Source organism: Amblyomma americanum, chromosome 3, assembly GCF_052857255.1.
Source record: "Amblyomma americanum isolate KBUSLIRL-KWMA chromosome 3, ASM5285725v1, whole genome shotgun sequence".
NCBI lineage: Eukaryota > Metazoa > Arthropoda > Arachnida > Ixodida > Ixodidae > Amblyomma > Amblyomma americanum.
This window is the reverse complement of record NC_135499.1, coordinates 155,899,201-155,915,510: the sequence shown is the minus strand read 5'-3', so window position 1 is coordinate 155,915,510 and position 16,310 is coordinate 155,899,201. Positions and strand designations below refer to the sequence as shown.

The following is a 16,310-nucleotide window of genomic DNA, read 5'->3' as shown; positions in this document are numbered from 1 at the left end:
GCGCACTACACGTTCGCTCTACGCGCGTCCAGTCACGAAAAAAGGAGAGGGGGCGCGGTGGTGGCAAGGCGGATTTAAAGCCAAGGTGGTGGTCGGTCGGTCGTACCTTGGTGGTGGTCGGTCGTGTCGTGCGCACACCTATTCCGGTTAGGGCACACGACGCCGTGCGCAGAGACTCGAACGACTCCGACTCTATGAGCTCGGTCCTCCAACGTACTGGCCTCCCGCACGAAAGTAGCCCGTCTGCTCATTGTTTATGCGCGTTTATTAGCTAAAGGATAGCACGAGCGTTTCAGACTGGTTTCAAACCGCGTGCACAAACTCGTCGTGGAGAGTCTTCTCGCGCGGGCATCATGAGCATCAAGCTCGGTGCGACGTTCGATACTTTCGGAGAGTTTGAAAATGAATTCCGGAAGTTTCAAGCGCAAAACAACGTTCTCTTTGTGAGTAAATCGACAAGATCAATAGCAGGCCCCAACGCTCACCTCAGCCCTGGCTTGGAAAGATTTAAACAGGAGCTCAAGTACTCCCACGCAGTGTATGTGTGCAAGCACGCAGGCAGCGCAAGAGTCTCGGGGACGGGGATGCGCCCCCAACAAAGGCAAGTAGTATTCATGCAAATCGCAGGACGCTACTTTCGTGCCACATGAATATGAGGGAAAAGAACAATAAGCGTGACCATTTGTTGCTTGCAAGTGTTCTCTGGGACAACGTGTGACTCGTGTATTGCGCGCAGTCTACACTAAAGTGGGGAGTGCATTCGGTAAGAGCTTCAGCACAGCACGATGCGTTTCTGCGATCCGCTGTCCCGAGGTGGCGCACCTGCCACTGCGCAAGCGCAGGTGGCTTCGCGCGCAGCGAAGAAGATTTGTTAGATATTCCACCCAAGATATTCGCTGTTCATAGGATGTTAGTGCATGTCAGCAATTTGTGCTAGTGAACTTGTGTATAGTGATATTTGGTAGAGGTGGTTGGATTGTACCATATGATTATAATGAAATCAGTCCAGGTTGAAAAGGTTATCCTTTGGTTCATTTTTCCCCTTAACATTCAATTACAGGGAAACCATTTTAGGACAGCAGCAAATAATAATTTGAGGAATGTTCAATATATTTTGCCTCTTGGTCTCTAAGGTTTTTTTTTAACTGATCAATACGAAAGTTGTTACAGTCAAAAGAAGGTTTGATATTCCTGCTTTCAGTGGATGTTTTTGTTTAGGAGGTAGTACCGCTGATATCGAAGCAGTGTCACAAGCAAAGTGTCGGCCTACATGGACATACGGTTAAGTCAGCTTGTTGCAATTGAATTTCTGATGGCGGATGGAGTTCCACCTATTGACGTTCGTTGTCGAATGATTGTTGTTTATGGGGAGGCTTGTATTGATGTCAGCACATTCAAGAGATGGGTATGGACTGTATGCATGAAAGACAAGGACCACAATGGACACCTGCTGTCTGCATCCACTTCGGAGCTCGAGGGGCGTGTTGATAAAATGACTTGCAGTGATTGTCGCATTAAGTGGAGGGTTATAGCGGGCGTTCTTGGTGCATCGCTTGGAACAGTGAATTGGACCATAAACGACAAACTTGGGTTCAAGAAAGTATGTTCAAGTTGGGCGCCATGTCAGTTGACAGTCGACATGAAACAAGTCTGACTGAACCCGTGTCAGTAAAAATTTGGCCTGTTAGGAAGCAGGCCTCAATCAAATCGTCACTGGGGGGAAGTCAAGGACTCATCGCTAAGGCTCTGAGACTAAATGCTGGAGCATGCAGTAAAGGCATCAGAGCTGCCTTTGACCCAAGAAGTTCAAGGCACAGCCATCAGCTGGCAAACTCATGGTTACCATATTTTGGGACAGTGATGGTGGGGTTCTGATTGAAATTCTGGAATGTGGTGCAACTGTCAACTCCTCGTGCTATGTACAGATGCTGAAGAACTTGTGTGCATGTCTGTGGCGTTCATCTGCAAAACATGCGATCATTCAGCATGACAACACTCAGCCACACACTAGTAGGTAGACAACTACCACGTTGGAGAAGCTGCATTTCTGGGATTTCTGCTTCACCCACCCTATAGAACAGACCTGGCGCCATGCGGCTTGTACAGACCTAGCGCCGTGCAACTTCAGGCTGTTGCAAAAGCTGGATGAACATCTGAAGGAAACACACTTTGTGTCCTACAAAGAGGTCACCAATGCAGTGTGTAATTGGTGTCATCAGATTCCTGACTTGTTTTTCTCCAGTGCCATGCAAACAGTAGTGCATTGATAAAGGAAGTATATCAGCGTCATTGAGGACTATACTGAAAAATGAGTTGCTCCTCCGAAATAATATGTTTCAAGCTTTCTTTTGGTTGTAACATCTTTCATTTCCATCATTTAATAAATACGCTACAGACCAGGAGGCAAAATATATGAAAACTCCTTGGGATAATAATAATAATAATAAAAACTGTGCTTTATTTTCTCTCGCTTATTATAACAGAGAGCATGCCACTCTGTTTAAGCATGTGAATATAAATTTGGTATTCAATTCACTAATGCTGTTCTGTCAAAGGAATCATAACAGCAAACCATTGAAGTGAATTTTTTGGTTATCGTTAATCTTATAAAGCTGTTCCTCTTTGACTACTATAACAGAGAAACAACTGACAGTAACACAGAGTGAGATGTGAACGAAGGTTTAAATGTTACTTGTCTAGCTGGCTGCTGTTGGCTGAAAGTGTTCAGGATTATTTACCAATAAGTGTACATAATGTAAGGGAAATTGCAGCAAATATTTGCACACAGGACTTGCCCAGAAAACATGCAGGCATTGTCTGCTAGCAAGTGAGGAAGGCTAGTGAAAAGGAATATCTGTAAATGTGTCTGGTGAAAAATGAAAGAAAGATAAAGCTAATTACAAACAGGAATAAAGAGTCTTGACTGAGGGAAAGAAACAATGGTATACCCAGAGAGGAACAAAACACTGTTTAGAAAAACTAATTCTGTAGACTAATATTTCATAACCATTATCAGCATAACTACATCCACCGTAGGCCAAAAGCGTATTCAATATTCCACCAATTAACCCTGAACTATTTAGTTATGTGGAACAAAATGTTAAAAAATTTCTTAGCATCTGACAGCCACATAGCTAGGTTAACAAATCCACTTGCTACTCAAGCCGATAATAAAATATTTCCAATCCAAATAGCATCTGACAAAACCTTAGAAGGGCAAAGGAGGTTCTGGAAGGCAGCAGTGCTGCATTTGCTCACATAGAGGTTGACCTGGTTGTACTGAAATGCCCCTCTCCAAACTTGCGAGTCAACCAGTATGTGAATCATGGGGTAAGGTGCAAACCTGGCTATAAGGTCAAAAATGGAAGCGGTAATGATGAAAGCGACAAAACTGCTGAAAGCTTAGCTTTGTACCCTCCCGCAAGCCTTTACAAGCCATGCAATGGCTGACATCGTTAATGCAGAAAGGTTCATGTGGAATAACTGTGCTTTCATGATCTGCACTAGAGATTCTGAGAAAAAGCAGATCAAAGATGTGGAGCCGCACCACTCCATTACTATGCCGACAGTATGCTTCAGAAGAATCATGAAAATTAAATTTCTTTCTGTTGCACAGCTACATGGTGCCTCATGCCACCCATACATGTGTGACCATTGTTAGCAGCATTTAAGCGATCCATCATCTCAAGTGCGGAGGCACCAAGGAATTTAGTGATAGCAAGAAACTTTGATGTCATTGAAAAGTGCATCGTATAGAGTACAAAGCTGCGGGAGCGCCTTTCTAGTGATGAGTTTCGCGTAGTGCCTTTGCTGCTCCAGTATGCGATGCACTGTGCACGTTGCATTAATTTCACATTGGCGGCTTGGAGCTTCGATTGGTCAGCCAATACAACATTCAAACTTTTTTTCCTTCACGAGTTCCCGAAGTTACGGTGTCAACCTATATGACTTATCAGCATATACACGAATAAATACAGTGGTCCATATTATGGTAATGTGGCATCATAATGTACTGCATTATACCGAGATTTTCTGTTGAACATTATAACAGATATATATCGCATATGTATGTGCATTACGAGTTCTTCTGTGCGTGACCAATCTAAGCTTGGTTCAAATTTCTTGTTTTCAGGACAATGAAGAAACAGTGTCCTGCGTTGCTTGTGCTTGTAGCACGCCGTAAAAAGCAGATTCTTGAAATCACCAAGTTGGATCTGAGCCACAATCATGAAGTTAGTGCTGAAATATACCAGTCCTACCCAGAGCGCCGGCGTCTGACAGAAGAAGAAAGAAACTATGTGCAACACCTGCTGGAACTCCACGTGCCTCCCAGGACGATAATTGAAAAACTCTACGAAAAGTACGGTAAGCACTCACTGTGATACTGCGGCCTGTTTGTATATCCTCCCCAGATATGGAGTGTAAATTGTCACTTTTCTTTTTTTTCTAATGTTTAGGTTTGGGTTATATTGGTGCAAAAGCAATCTTGAGTTATTTTTTACTGCATGTTGAACTTTTGACTATGAGCTAGGTGATGTCTAGTACATAAGTAATTGTGACATTTCTGAGGAACATGGTAAAATTGGAACCCTAATTTATGCATTTCTGCGTATCACTGCTTAAGAGTGTTGTCTTGCACTTTAAAATGAACTTGGATTCGCGTAGCTTTTTTGTAGCGATAGCTACATTACGGTAGCATTTCGAGCCTTCAGCGTGGCGGCCCCGTGGCGGTGGCGGTGCCGCCACGTTGTCACGTGGTTGGTCACGTGGTGCGGAGCAGCTGCCGTCGGCGCGGTTCCGTGGCTGATCACGTGGTTCGTCACATGGTTGGTCACGTGACCAAGTTCCACTCGGTCAGCTGTAGCTATCGCATCACTCCAGGTGTAAGGAGAGCTAAACCACAGCCAATTTTTGGCTGCCACTGCGTGCTTGCACTGACTCCCACTTTGAAAGTTCCTCAAGAAGCGGGGAAACAATGTCACTTCAAGCATACTTGATGACAGCACATGCTAAAAGTACCTTGGAAAACAGCCTTCTACAGGAGCCTACCTCCTTAAATGGCTGCTGCTTCTGTGATCCCATTGTCCAATATGTCGAACAAATTTTTCATTGCCTGATCACTAAGAAAATAAGTTTCTTGGAAAAGTACAGGGTTATAGCATAGTGCTATATGCTTGCTACTGTGTTTCATTTTGATTTGGTGTGGTGGCTGTGCATGTGTGTTGCTGGCACAATGCAGGCATAGTTGGAAGCAAGTGTAAATGGATTTCACACTCTGATAAAAGGCTCGTTTGGGCATTTTAGCCAGATTGGCATACTGGTGCTTCCACATGGTGCCAAATGTGCTTATACTATGGCAGGAATGTGCGTGCATATTTGTTGCATTGAGGCAGTAGATTCTGGTTGTGCAGAGTGTGACTGTCACTCTATGTGACCTGATTGTACTACCATTTGTCTTAAAAGTATGCATTCAGTGTGTCAATATTACATGTGTGTAGGTGACAACATTTAGTGGTTACAGCAGATTGATTAGCAGTGTGTCATTGCTCTGACACTTTTACTGAATGCTGATTGCATTTTTTTGAAAGTCACAAACAACATTATTTTCTAGTTATTTTGACAAAAGTCATTTGGGTGACGTGCAGAAGACATTCTTGTCAATAATTACATCTTGCATCTTTTGTAGCCAGAGTGTTGAATCACTAGCTTGAAGTTACATATTGCATCATCCTGTTGAGTTTTGCGTGGACAAATGCATTTTCAGTCTTTATGTAGAGAGAGGAAATGAATCAATTGTGGAAAACTTGGGGTGCCATAAATCAAGATCCTTGCATTGGTTGGCTGGAAACACAAATATGCATTCATAAACTGCATTCATTCATGTGTGTACATGAACTCCATGAACTCATGCAGTCACTTCAAGGTGTCGGCTAAAGGTTAGAACATAACTGAGATTGGCACTGACTATTGCACATATTGTTTTTGATGACCACTGATATTGCTTACTTTATCTTCATTAAGCAATTCCACACTGTACTTGTCTACTTGCAGGGAAGAAAGTGATGGCAAAGGACATTCATAACTTAAAACGTGACAGAAATGGCACAGTTGAAGCTTGTCCATTGGAAGAAGCAGTCCAAAAATGCAAAGACAAGTTTCATGCAAAAATTGTTCAAGTCATCAGTGAAGGCCAGGAGCTACAGATGCTTCTAATGCAAACTCCATACATGCAGAAAGCTCTTATATCATTCCCCGAAGTGCTCCTGCTGGATACAACACACTGGAAAAACAGCATGGGCATGCCTCTTTTTGTCTTCATTGTTCTGGATGGTAGCGGCACCCATCAAGTTGTCACCTATGCTTTTGTCTCTTCAGAGGAGCACCATCTTGTGACTAAGCTTGTAGAAATATTTGCTGAAGAAAACCCCTGCACGGCAAAAACAAAGGTGGTAGTTGTTGATATAGACTTCCCAGAAGTGAGTGCAATCAAGCGCACATTTAAAGGCTCGCCAACTGTTCAGCTTAGTCCGTCTCAAGTTATGAAGGCTTTTCGTACCACTGCATGTCAGCTCTCAAAAGGAGAAAAAGAGCGCGAGCGCCTTTTTTCTTGCTTTGCTGGCATGGTGCATGCTCCTACTGCCAGCCAGTTTGATCAAGCAAGATCTAAGTTCACCAGCTGCGCAAGTGAGGCTGCACTGAGTTATTTTGAAAGTAATTGGGCAAATGTTCAAGACATGTGGGCACGACACCTTTGCAACCTCCACTCCATGGGTGGATACAATGTAGTAAAACGTATGGAATCTCACAACTTCATGGTAAAAAATGTTTTGAAATCTTGTACTCAGTTTCATGAGGTGTTGTACAAACTTCTGACTGTGGCAGATGACTTGCGAAAGCAAGCACAACAAAAGCTCATGCAGCTAACAACCTTTGAGTTCTACTCCTACGGTGCAACCGTTGTGGAACGTCTGTGTGCCAAAGTGCTCACCCCATATGCTTGTAATATAATTGGAGAAGAAGTTAAAAAGGCAAAAGGTGCCAGCGCTGTAGTGAGGCAGATTTCAGCCCAGGAGTACACTGTTTCGTGCAGCGAGGAGGGAAGGTACAGCATCTCGCTGGAACGACAGCGGTGCAGCTGCGCAGTGTCTTCAACGATGGGCTTTCTGTGCTGGCACTTTCTTGCTGTTTGCGCAAAGCACAACGTTCAGCCAAACCTAAAGAAAGCTGTGAGCCAGCGATGGTTTAAGTCCTTCCAGGCAACCTTACTCACCCCATATGAAGAGGTTGTTGTAGTGTGTGACGCTGACACTGAACAAGGGATGCAGCATCCGTCGACTTCGACTGCTGTTGAAGAGTGTGAAATTGACACTAAAGAAACCATGCAGGATCTGTCGACTTCAACTGCTGCTGAAGGGTGTGACACCAACAGCGAACAAGTCATGCCGGATCCGTCAACTTCAACTCCTGACATTGGAGCAATGAACAGAGATCAACGGTACATTTATGTGATGGAGTCTCTAAAATCTCTCGCCGACTGCCTAGCTGATTGCCAGCCTGACGTGCTCAATAGCCGGCTCTCGCTTCTTGAGAACATCAAATCATCATGGGAAAGAGGTGATAATGCAGCTGAAGAAGAGCCCACCATGGGCAGCCTTAATTGCAGCACTTCGCCAATGTCCAGTTTAAACTCCACGACGCCGTATGTCTCACTATTATGTTCAAGTGAACAGAGAAAGGAAGTAGACAAGGAGCAGCATGCACAGCCAGATCCCAACACATCAACTGTTGACAGTAACAAAGCATGCTGGTTATCTTCGCTGCCTGCAGTAAACTTCCAAAACCCACCAAAACATGTTTATATGCCGCGAAAAAGGAAACGAGACTTAATTTAAGGCCATCTGGTGCCTTTCAAGCAAGCTGCACGAAAATCCCAAAACAAATGCCAGCCTTTCTGGGTCTCCTAAGTCTTGGAATGCTTTTTGCAGAAATTTCTTAATCATCTCATCAACTGCATCTTAAGTGGGAACTCCATCACGAAATATGTGCACACCCATTTTATCCACAAAAACTTGGATGCACCAAAGCTCATCTCTTGCTGTGGAGTGATGTGCTAGAGTATTCCTATACTACTGGAGTACTTTCCGCCTGCAGTAGAAGCACTTCCAATCCTAGTGGGAACCAGAGACATCTGAACTGGAGTCAGCTACTGCAGTGACTTATTTAAGACAACCTGTGAAGAGTAAACAGCTCGTACGAATGAGGATAGAAGCTGCATAATCAGAATTTGTCAGTGCCTTGAACCCTGGGCTGTTGACACTGGGGCTTCAATCAGTGTTTCATGCTGTGGTATCATTGTGAAGTGGAGCAGTTCATTGACCAATTTTGCGGCTACATCACTGCCGAATGCTCGAGTGAAATGTGTTCTGTGCAAAGGAAGGTCTCCAATTTCTTATGCTGTGGAGACTTTTGGCTGGTGATGGCCTACATACAAGTTTACATGTCATGGGGTTACTCGCCTAGCACTTCAAGCTACAAATGCACCGTATACTGGCATGTGGTGACTCTGGAGGATCCACGTGATGATTGCCATTGGGTCTACCTACCTTTCTGTCACCACCAGTTTCATCGGGCCGCTATGCGACATGGAGGGCTTACACTGAAGCAGCATGGCAAACACCACCAACTACAGGTGATAGACTACATTGAAAAGAAGGTAAAGGCCTGCTTCTAACGCACTAAATGCTTCCTATCATTCCTTTCAATAAGGAAATGTGTAGAGAAGATATAGTATGAGGTTGTTGCTTTAATACCATCCACCTATCTCTCTTGCTACATTCCACTGAAGAGGCCACCTTCAACGATACTTAGAAAAACTAGCGGGAAGAAATCCAGTTCTGAGCTTTCTCAAGGTTTACTTGGGTGGTTGTGAACCACATGACACAAAATGTGGCCAAAACTAAATAGCCTCATACAGTAGAGCCCCGCTATAGTAAACTCTGATATGGGAAAATGAAACTGCAGTACCATTTTGCCTTCCATAGATGACTGTACATTTTTTTTTCGTTTATAGTAAAGGTTTTTCTACAAGAAACTGCTGTAGTAAAGAGTGTCTGGCTGTGATGATGTACTTCCCACAGAATGATGACATCACGGCATGTGTGAAGTCTAGGATCACAAGGCCAGTATTTGGAGGCAAATGGATACTGGCGCTTTTTAATATGGTTTTCACGACCAAGCTCAAGCATGTGAGGAGAAGCCAACTTTTTGAAGGCCTTGGGGCCGTGAGGCAAAGTGTGCGGAGTGGAAAAAAAAAAAGTAAAGCTGGCTACGAACGAACGTAGAAAGAAGGCGGAGCGGTTCACTGAGAAAGGAAAGCTAGTAAAAGTGCAGTGATGAGTTGAGAAGGGTAGAAAAAGCGATCATTCGCAGCTGGGCCACAGCGATACTGCATGGGCGGTTTTGCTGTGCTTAACTGTGTTGCGCGTTTTTTAACTGTTGCGTCTTAAATGACGCTGAGTCTGCGGCAGATGATGCCGTGTTCACGCAAAGCTTTGTTTTTTATGTGGAATCAAACGCATTATATTCTTAGCTGCATTGTATTCGTGCAAATGCGGTACTTCTGCAAGATTTAAAAAAATTGAAAAAGTGATTAACATAAAATATGATAACTGAAAATAAATATATTATCACATAAAGGGTCGATAAGAGCAGAATGGAAGGTATTTCTCTGTGTTTCTTGAGCAAGTAGCCGCAGAGAACCCTCAGAGCCATGCCATCAACAATAATTGATAAGTAAATGCCCTGATACAGTGAATATTTTTGCTGGTCTGGATGACTTTACTATAGAGGGGTTCCACTAAAAATCATTGAGGCTGTAGAGTGGTCGCAATTTCTGCTCTCTGAAAGAGGACATAAAAATTTCACAGCATAAGCAAGGCATAGTAAACGGTTCCGTAATAAAATTGCGAAACTTAATGATAATCATTTCTCTGCACCTTATCTTCATGCGATTTCAGCTTTGCTGTACTTGAGGAGTGTAAAGGCTGAACCACAAGGTAGTGTTTTTTTGGTGTAGCTGGAGGCACAGTTCTGGCGCTTGGAGCAAGGCGGCCTAGTGAGATGCAGATATCTGGCGAGGCCAGACATCAACGGTGGCGCTTAAAATGCCCCGTAGATGGGATTGGTGGGGAGTCCGGGCCAATGACTAGCCGCGCATTGGTAGAGACTTCCGGATTAATCCACACTGCTGCTGTACCCGCCAAAGACACGGCCACTTTCTGCAATGGCAGCAGCACCCCTTCTGTCCCCGTGCTTTTATCCCCCATGCTCCCACAGTAGGTTCCTGTCACGGCTGAATTGGACGGCTAGCTAGTGATGGGATAATTGACAGGCTTTATCTACATTCTCTCCACATCCCCGGCTGGAGATGCAAATTCGTATGCCTCATGCGTTTGGTAGCCCTCTTCTCCGGGCGCTGTGCTGACGTGACGTCAAAGAAACGCTTTCTTGTGGTTCGGCCTTAAAGAGACACTAAGGACAACACTATAAATTTTTTTTTAGTAGAACCCAATAGTTCCGCATTTCAGCGGATTCACACTTTGTCAGCACTGGGACAGCTTTGCATGAAACGTTTGAATTGGAGTATTTTCATGACCATAGCGAAACCACGTCCAAACAACTAACTGAATATTTAAAGAACTGTAGACACCGAGTGAACAGAGACAAACCGGACCACTGCTCACGTCATCCCAGCATCCAGAATGAATGCTGCTTTTGTAGAACAATTATTGACAGTAGAGGAACTAACTCTGACCATGTACTGAAGATGATCTGCACAGTCATTAGTGGCGTGAACATGAACTCGGATCTGAGGTTGGCATTCCCGCATAAGAGCGATCAGGTCAAGCACAGGCATCCTCAACACATGTCAGGAGTGCAGGGACTTTTAGCTCAATTTGTCACAATGTGTCATTCATTATGGCTATAAGAACTGTAAAAAGCCATGGGCTGTTGTTCTGGCAACATTTGTAGTATGTTGCTTATTCCCATAAGTGCCAATGCGACAGCTTAAGAGGACAATGGGCTGGCTGAGCTGCACTACTCATGCTGTTGTCCATGTACCACTTATCTTTGTCATTATTACCGTCATCACCATCAGTCATGTTATGGTCATTGCAGGACAAAGGCCTCTTAAATGCTTTTCAAATTCCTTTGTCCTAGATTGCCTAGATAGCTACTCCCACTCATATCATTGAACTTAGTGTGGCTCACAACATGCTGTGCATTATCTGAGCTAATTTTGTGAAACAGTTACCGCGATATTGGAGAAACGTTATTCATGTAACTGTTAAAAGAGTAAGGTGTCTTGCCCTTCCCATGCCTGTCTGGTGCTATTTGATGCCTGGTACCATGATATATTTATTGTACATAAAGTTTGAAGTGATGTAATATCACTACTGGTATGTTCTGAGTTATGTTTAGTGTGGCTACTTGCTCCTGTTAACCATTGGTCCTGTTTTCTTACATTTAAGGCTGGCCAGAAAATTAAAGGGGCTGCGAAACACCGCTTGAGCGGATGCCGGTCACACTTCAGATGGATTCTTTATGTCACACAGATGCTGACTCAGAAATAATTACTAGAATCGATGCATAGGAACGGGAGTTATTCAATGAAGAAATTTCAAAATACAAGCAAACAAAATGCTGCCCTCAACTCGATTTTCGCGCAGCTTCCCATTCCCATTTAACTCTCCCAATGACGACACTCAGGGGGACCAATCAAAACAGCCTATCTTAGCACGTGGTGGAAGGTTGCACTCCATGTTTGCTTGTTTTCTGTAACTCGTTCATGCCAAGGCTGGCAGCGCCGTTTGCATGGTTACAACAACCATGTGAACGCCCAGCTGACCCATCGATGCTTCACCGTCACGTCGATGGCGCAGAAGGGAACACCGATCAGTGACGATCCCATACTTAAGTATCCGAACTCGAGCGCGAGATACTGCGACTGTGTGACAGCCTGCGCAAGATATCAGACACATTTAGCATAGCGCGTACCGCTACTGCTTACCGCCAACCATCGCTCCTAGCGCGCTGGTTGGCCACGGCGAGCAAGGAGCGCGCGCTGTTGACGGGAACGTGGCGCCATCTGGCGTCACCGCCCGGTGATTCTCCACAAACTGACGATTCGCACTGCCTGCTAAAGGTGAAACGAACGCATCCTTCCTTTGGACCGAAACGAACGCTTATAGAGTGCAATGGCTCGATCGGATCGCTCTCAGATACATAGAGAGTAGCCATAAGTGCTTAGTGCTAGGTCGTAGGATGTTTACAGAGAGGCCCAAAGTCCTTCGATGCAAAAAGTAGCCAGTGCCTCTGGTGGCGTGTTTTTGTTTTATTTGATTTACAGTGCTTTTACCTAGGGCAAACAAGCTGGTTTTGTTAATGTCATATAAAACACAAAAACTTGGCAAAACGGATCTCTAGTAGTAGCACAATTTGCAGTATATTTACTCTTATATCCAATCATCAAGCTCCCACTAAATGATGTCATATCTGTTGCTAAAAACCGCCACTGTATGGTGACACCGTGAGCGCCACGAATTTGTTTTTGCGAGCAAATTAAATTATTAAAAACCGCAGTATATGCGGTACGACCGATGCTAATAGCATCACTATAACTCATTCTATGCAACCAACAGGCAAAAAATGCACTGAAAATGTGTTTCGGGGCTTCTTTAAGAACTTGCCCAAGCAGCAAGTATAGGCGAACTCGCTTCCAAGGGCACAGACTGCTCTGTCCACGACCTTTATGAAGTGATCTTTAGCAAGTGAACATGCAGTACTGGACTTAGATCTTCTACATCCTGATCGCACCCCTTGACTGGGCAAAGAACTGGAAAGTCAGTACCTTCCATCCGACGTCGGCAAGTTGACTAAGAAGCAATTTCTGGTCTGTTATAACCTGCCGCGGTCTCAGTGGTTAGGGCGCTTGGCTACTGATCCGGAGTCCCTGGGTTCGAACCCGGCCGCGGCGGCTGCATTTCGATGAAGGCGAAACGCTAAGGCGTCCGTGAACTGACCAGTACTGTGCGATGTCAGTGCATGTTAAAGATCCTCAGGTGGTCAAAATTATTGTGGAGCCTTCTACTGTGACACCTCTTTCATCTTTCACTCCCTCCTTTATCCCTTCCCTTATGGTGCGGTTCAGGTGTCCACCCATATGTGAGACAGATACTGCACCACTTGCTTTCCCCAAAAACCAATTTTCATTTTTTTTTATTTCAGGGCACCTGGGAAGGGGCACAATGGTGCAAGGTTAGGTTAGAGCAGGCTGAAGGTGCCACTGGGTTTGCTGTGTCCTCTGGCCATGTTTAATGGCATGCGAGCACAAAGGCGCCCGTGTGCTGTGCGATGTCAGTGCACGTTAAAGATACCCAGGTGGTCGCAGTTATTCCGGAGCCCTCCACTACGGCACCTCTTCTTCCTTTCTTCTTTCACTCCCTCCTTTATCCCTTCCCTTACGGCGTGGTTCAGGTGTCCAACGATATATGAGACAGATACTGCGCCATTTCCTTTCCCCCAAAACCAATTATTATTATTATTATTTTTTTATTCGCATGCACTTTGCAAAATGCCTCTTGATAAGCAATGTGTTTCTCAACTGCAGTCATATTACAATGAGCTGTTAAGAAGAAAGTGCCATTGACTGAATAAATATGAATGCGCAGGTAGCTGACCGCGGTTTATTGACAAATTCGAGCCGATGCGGGCGGTCTGAAGAAGGCGAGTAAATGAGCTGGTTGAACCATTTTCCAGTACTAATACGTTCTATGAGCACTCACACTAAGCTTCTGTGCCGTCCGACAGCTCGTTATGCACAGCGAGAGCCGGATAATTGTCTTGTAGCCGGGCACCAGCGCGCCGGCAGCCGTCGGAACGAGAAGGCCCGAAGGCGGCGATGGCGAAATGGTCACGTGACCAAATATGGCGGCGCCCATGCTCCCGCGCTGTAAAGCGTCTATACGTTTTCCGTCAAGCCTGCTTACGTGACACAGCATCACTCATGTGTGTGTGTTTCTTGCCGCTGTCTTGTTTTTTTCTTTAGCATGGCATATATATGTGCAGTCCTGGCATGCTATACCGCATGCGCAGTAGCTTATCTGTCGCAAGGGAAAAGGGAGGCTCCAGCGCTGCACCGAACATTTGCTCCAGCGAAGCCACACTTTCGCAGCGAAGAGGTTTGCGCCTGTAAGCATACCGACCTTAGCTGCACTGGATGAGTATCCCGGTGCCCGTGCGGGAAGTCTGGGCGGCCATCGGAGTAATTGAAACGACGCGAAACGAGAAGCGTAACTGGCAGAGAAAAAAGAAGAAAAGTTGTCTCAATGCTCATCGAGACATATGCCTTCTCTCCCATGAACGAAACAAACATAATAATAATAATTGGTTGTTGGGGAAAGGAAATGGCGCAGCATATCTGTCTCACATCCCGGCGGACGCCTGAACCGCGCCGTCAGGGAAGGAATAAATGAGGGACTGAGAGAAGAAATGGAGAAAGAGGTGCCCGTAGTGGGGGGCTGCGGAATAATTTCGACCACCTGGAAATCTTTAACGTGCACTGACATCGCACAGCTCACGGGTGCCTTTGCGTTTCGCCTTCATCGATACGCGGCCGCCACGGTCGGGTTCGAAACCGGGTACCCCGGATCAGTAGCCGAGCACTCTAACCGCAGGAAACATATGCCGCCGTACATGAGGTGTTTAGGTTTTATGGTATTTTAACGTCCCAAGGCGACTCGGGCTGTAAGGGACGCCGTATAGTGGAGTGTTCCGGATAATTTCTACCACCTCGGGTTGCTCAACGTGCACGGACGTCACACAGTACACGGTCTCTATATAGCGTTTCGCCTACATTTAAATGCGAATGGCGTGGTAGGGATCGAACACGCGTCTTTCAGGTCAGCAGCTGAGCATCATAATCAATGAGCCGCCGTGGCGGCTATTTGAGGTGCTTTCTACATGAGCGTCCGTCCTCACTTTTTTAGTGCGTTTTGGAAGTATCGCCATGAACATGTCAAAACTGATACCAACATGTGTAACTGGCTTCCCCTTTCGTGCGCTGAGCTGACCAAATAAACTGCCATATAGCTAATGAACAGCTCAAGGCCGCGAAAGGATTGAGCTACAGGTCTTGAACTGAAGGAAGAGCGTCGCAAATGAGACGAAGAGCATAAGTTCACGGCTTAAATCAAGCAAACTGTTAACCCCGTTGCGGTTTAGGAATTGCAGTCGCCTTTATGCGTGAGGCGTTTTAGAAGCACTGCACAGATCCAGAGAGGCAGTGGTTCACAGCTCTCGCAACATGTTTGAGTAGGGAAGCACTAAACCTTTTCGAGCAGTTGCCGCCACGATACGCGGCGAATTATGTCATGGTAGGGCGCCTCGATACTGCTTCGTTTTGCAGGGTGTAGACAACCATTGCCCGATTGAATGACTCCATTTTGACTCAGAAATGTGCTAAAATTTATTCTGAAATAAGAAAAAGCTATGTGGAAACAGTATATATATGTTGAAGACGCTGAAGTGCTTAGTTCCGCAGAAATATTTTGATATTGTTAAATGAGCCCGTACTCCAAAACAGAGCAGATATCACCGCCCCATCAAATGTAATTGTATGGAGGCACCTAATGCGATGGCCAAGGCAGGCTTGTTGAAACGTCTTCGCTTCGCGGCACACGTCTCCCCGCAAACAACTCAATAAAGCCGAGCAAGTCGTTTGGCGACGGATCCGGACACTTTTCCGAACCCTTCCTGCGTTCCCTTATGCACCCGGGTGACTGTCATCCGGCCTGCAAATTATGCCAACACCCTAAGGCGGATCCTTATGTTTTTGTCCTAATAGTCCGACTCCACCTTTTCTGAGACTCGACGACCAGGAGAGATTGGAAACAGTGCTGCGCAGCTCACAGCCGCAAGTCCAGCTCCGTATGGTGGCCTATCCCACAGAGGTCGCCCGGTCGCTTTGACGCGGCTAGCGCGATCGCGATCGAGGGCTCACCAGTTTATTCAACCCCCTTATACCTATCCCCACCCTCACTGGCTTCCTGTTAAGGGTTATTCAATAAAAGTTTTTCTACCACCACCACACGGCTTTCGAGAAAAATCCAACGCTAGAATACCAGTTCGGCGAAGCCGTAATACCAATTATAGCACGTGTAGGAACGAGTACCTTGATCGTCGGATAGAGCCGGATTACTGGAGCTGCGCTCCGCTAAGGCCAAGGAGCATGCGTGGATGAAGAGATCCTG

The 16,310-nt window shown here is 45.5% G+C and overlaps 1 protein-coding gene across 1 annotated transcript; it reads left to right on the top strand.

The window, feature by feature from the left end:
- Positions 1–160: 160 nt before the first annotated feature.
- LOC144125233 (uncharacterized) lies at positions 161–13,094 on the top strand. The gene is made up of 3 exons (XM_077658451.1): positions 161–601; positions 4,133–4,365; positions 6,052–13,094. Exons 1-3 carry the CDS (start codon positions 354–356, stop codon positions 7,890–7,892), a joined length of 2,322 nt encoding a protein of 773 aa, XP_077514577.1. The 5' UTR covers positions 161–353; the 3' UTR covers positions 7,893–13,094.
- Positions 13,095–16,310: the final 3,216 nt, after the last annotated feature.

Excerpts from the sequence above, each read along its gene's own strand:
- LOC144125233 (XM_077658451.1), top strand. The coding sequence starts at position 354 with ATGAGCATCAAGCTCGGTGCGACGTTCGATACTTTCGGAGAGTTTGAA. Across the intron at positions 602-4,132 it reads GGGATGCGCCCCCAACAAAG|GACAATGAAGAAACAGTGTC; the intron begins GCAAGTAGTATT and ends TCTTGTTTTCAG. Across the intron at positions 4,366-6,051 it reads AAAACTCTACGAAAAGTACG|GGAAGAAAGTGATGGCAAAG; the intron begins GTAAGCACTCAC and ends GTCTACTTGCAG.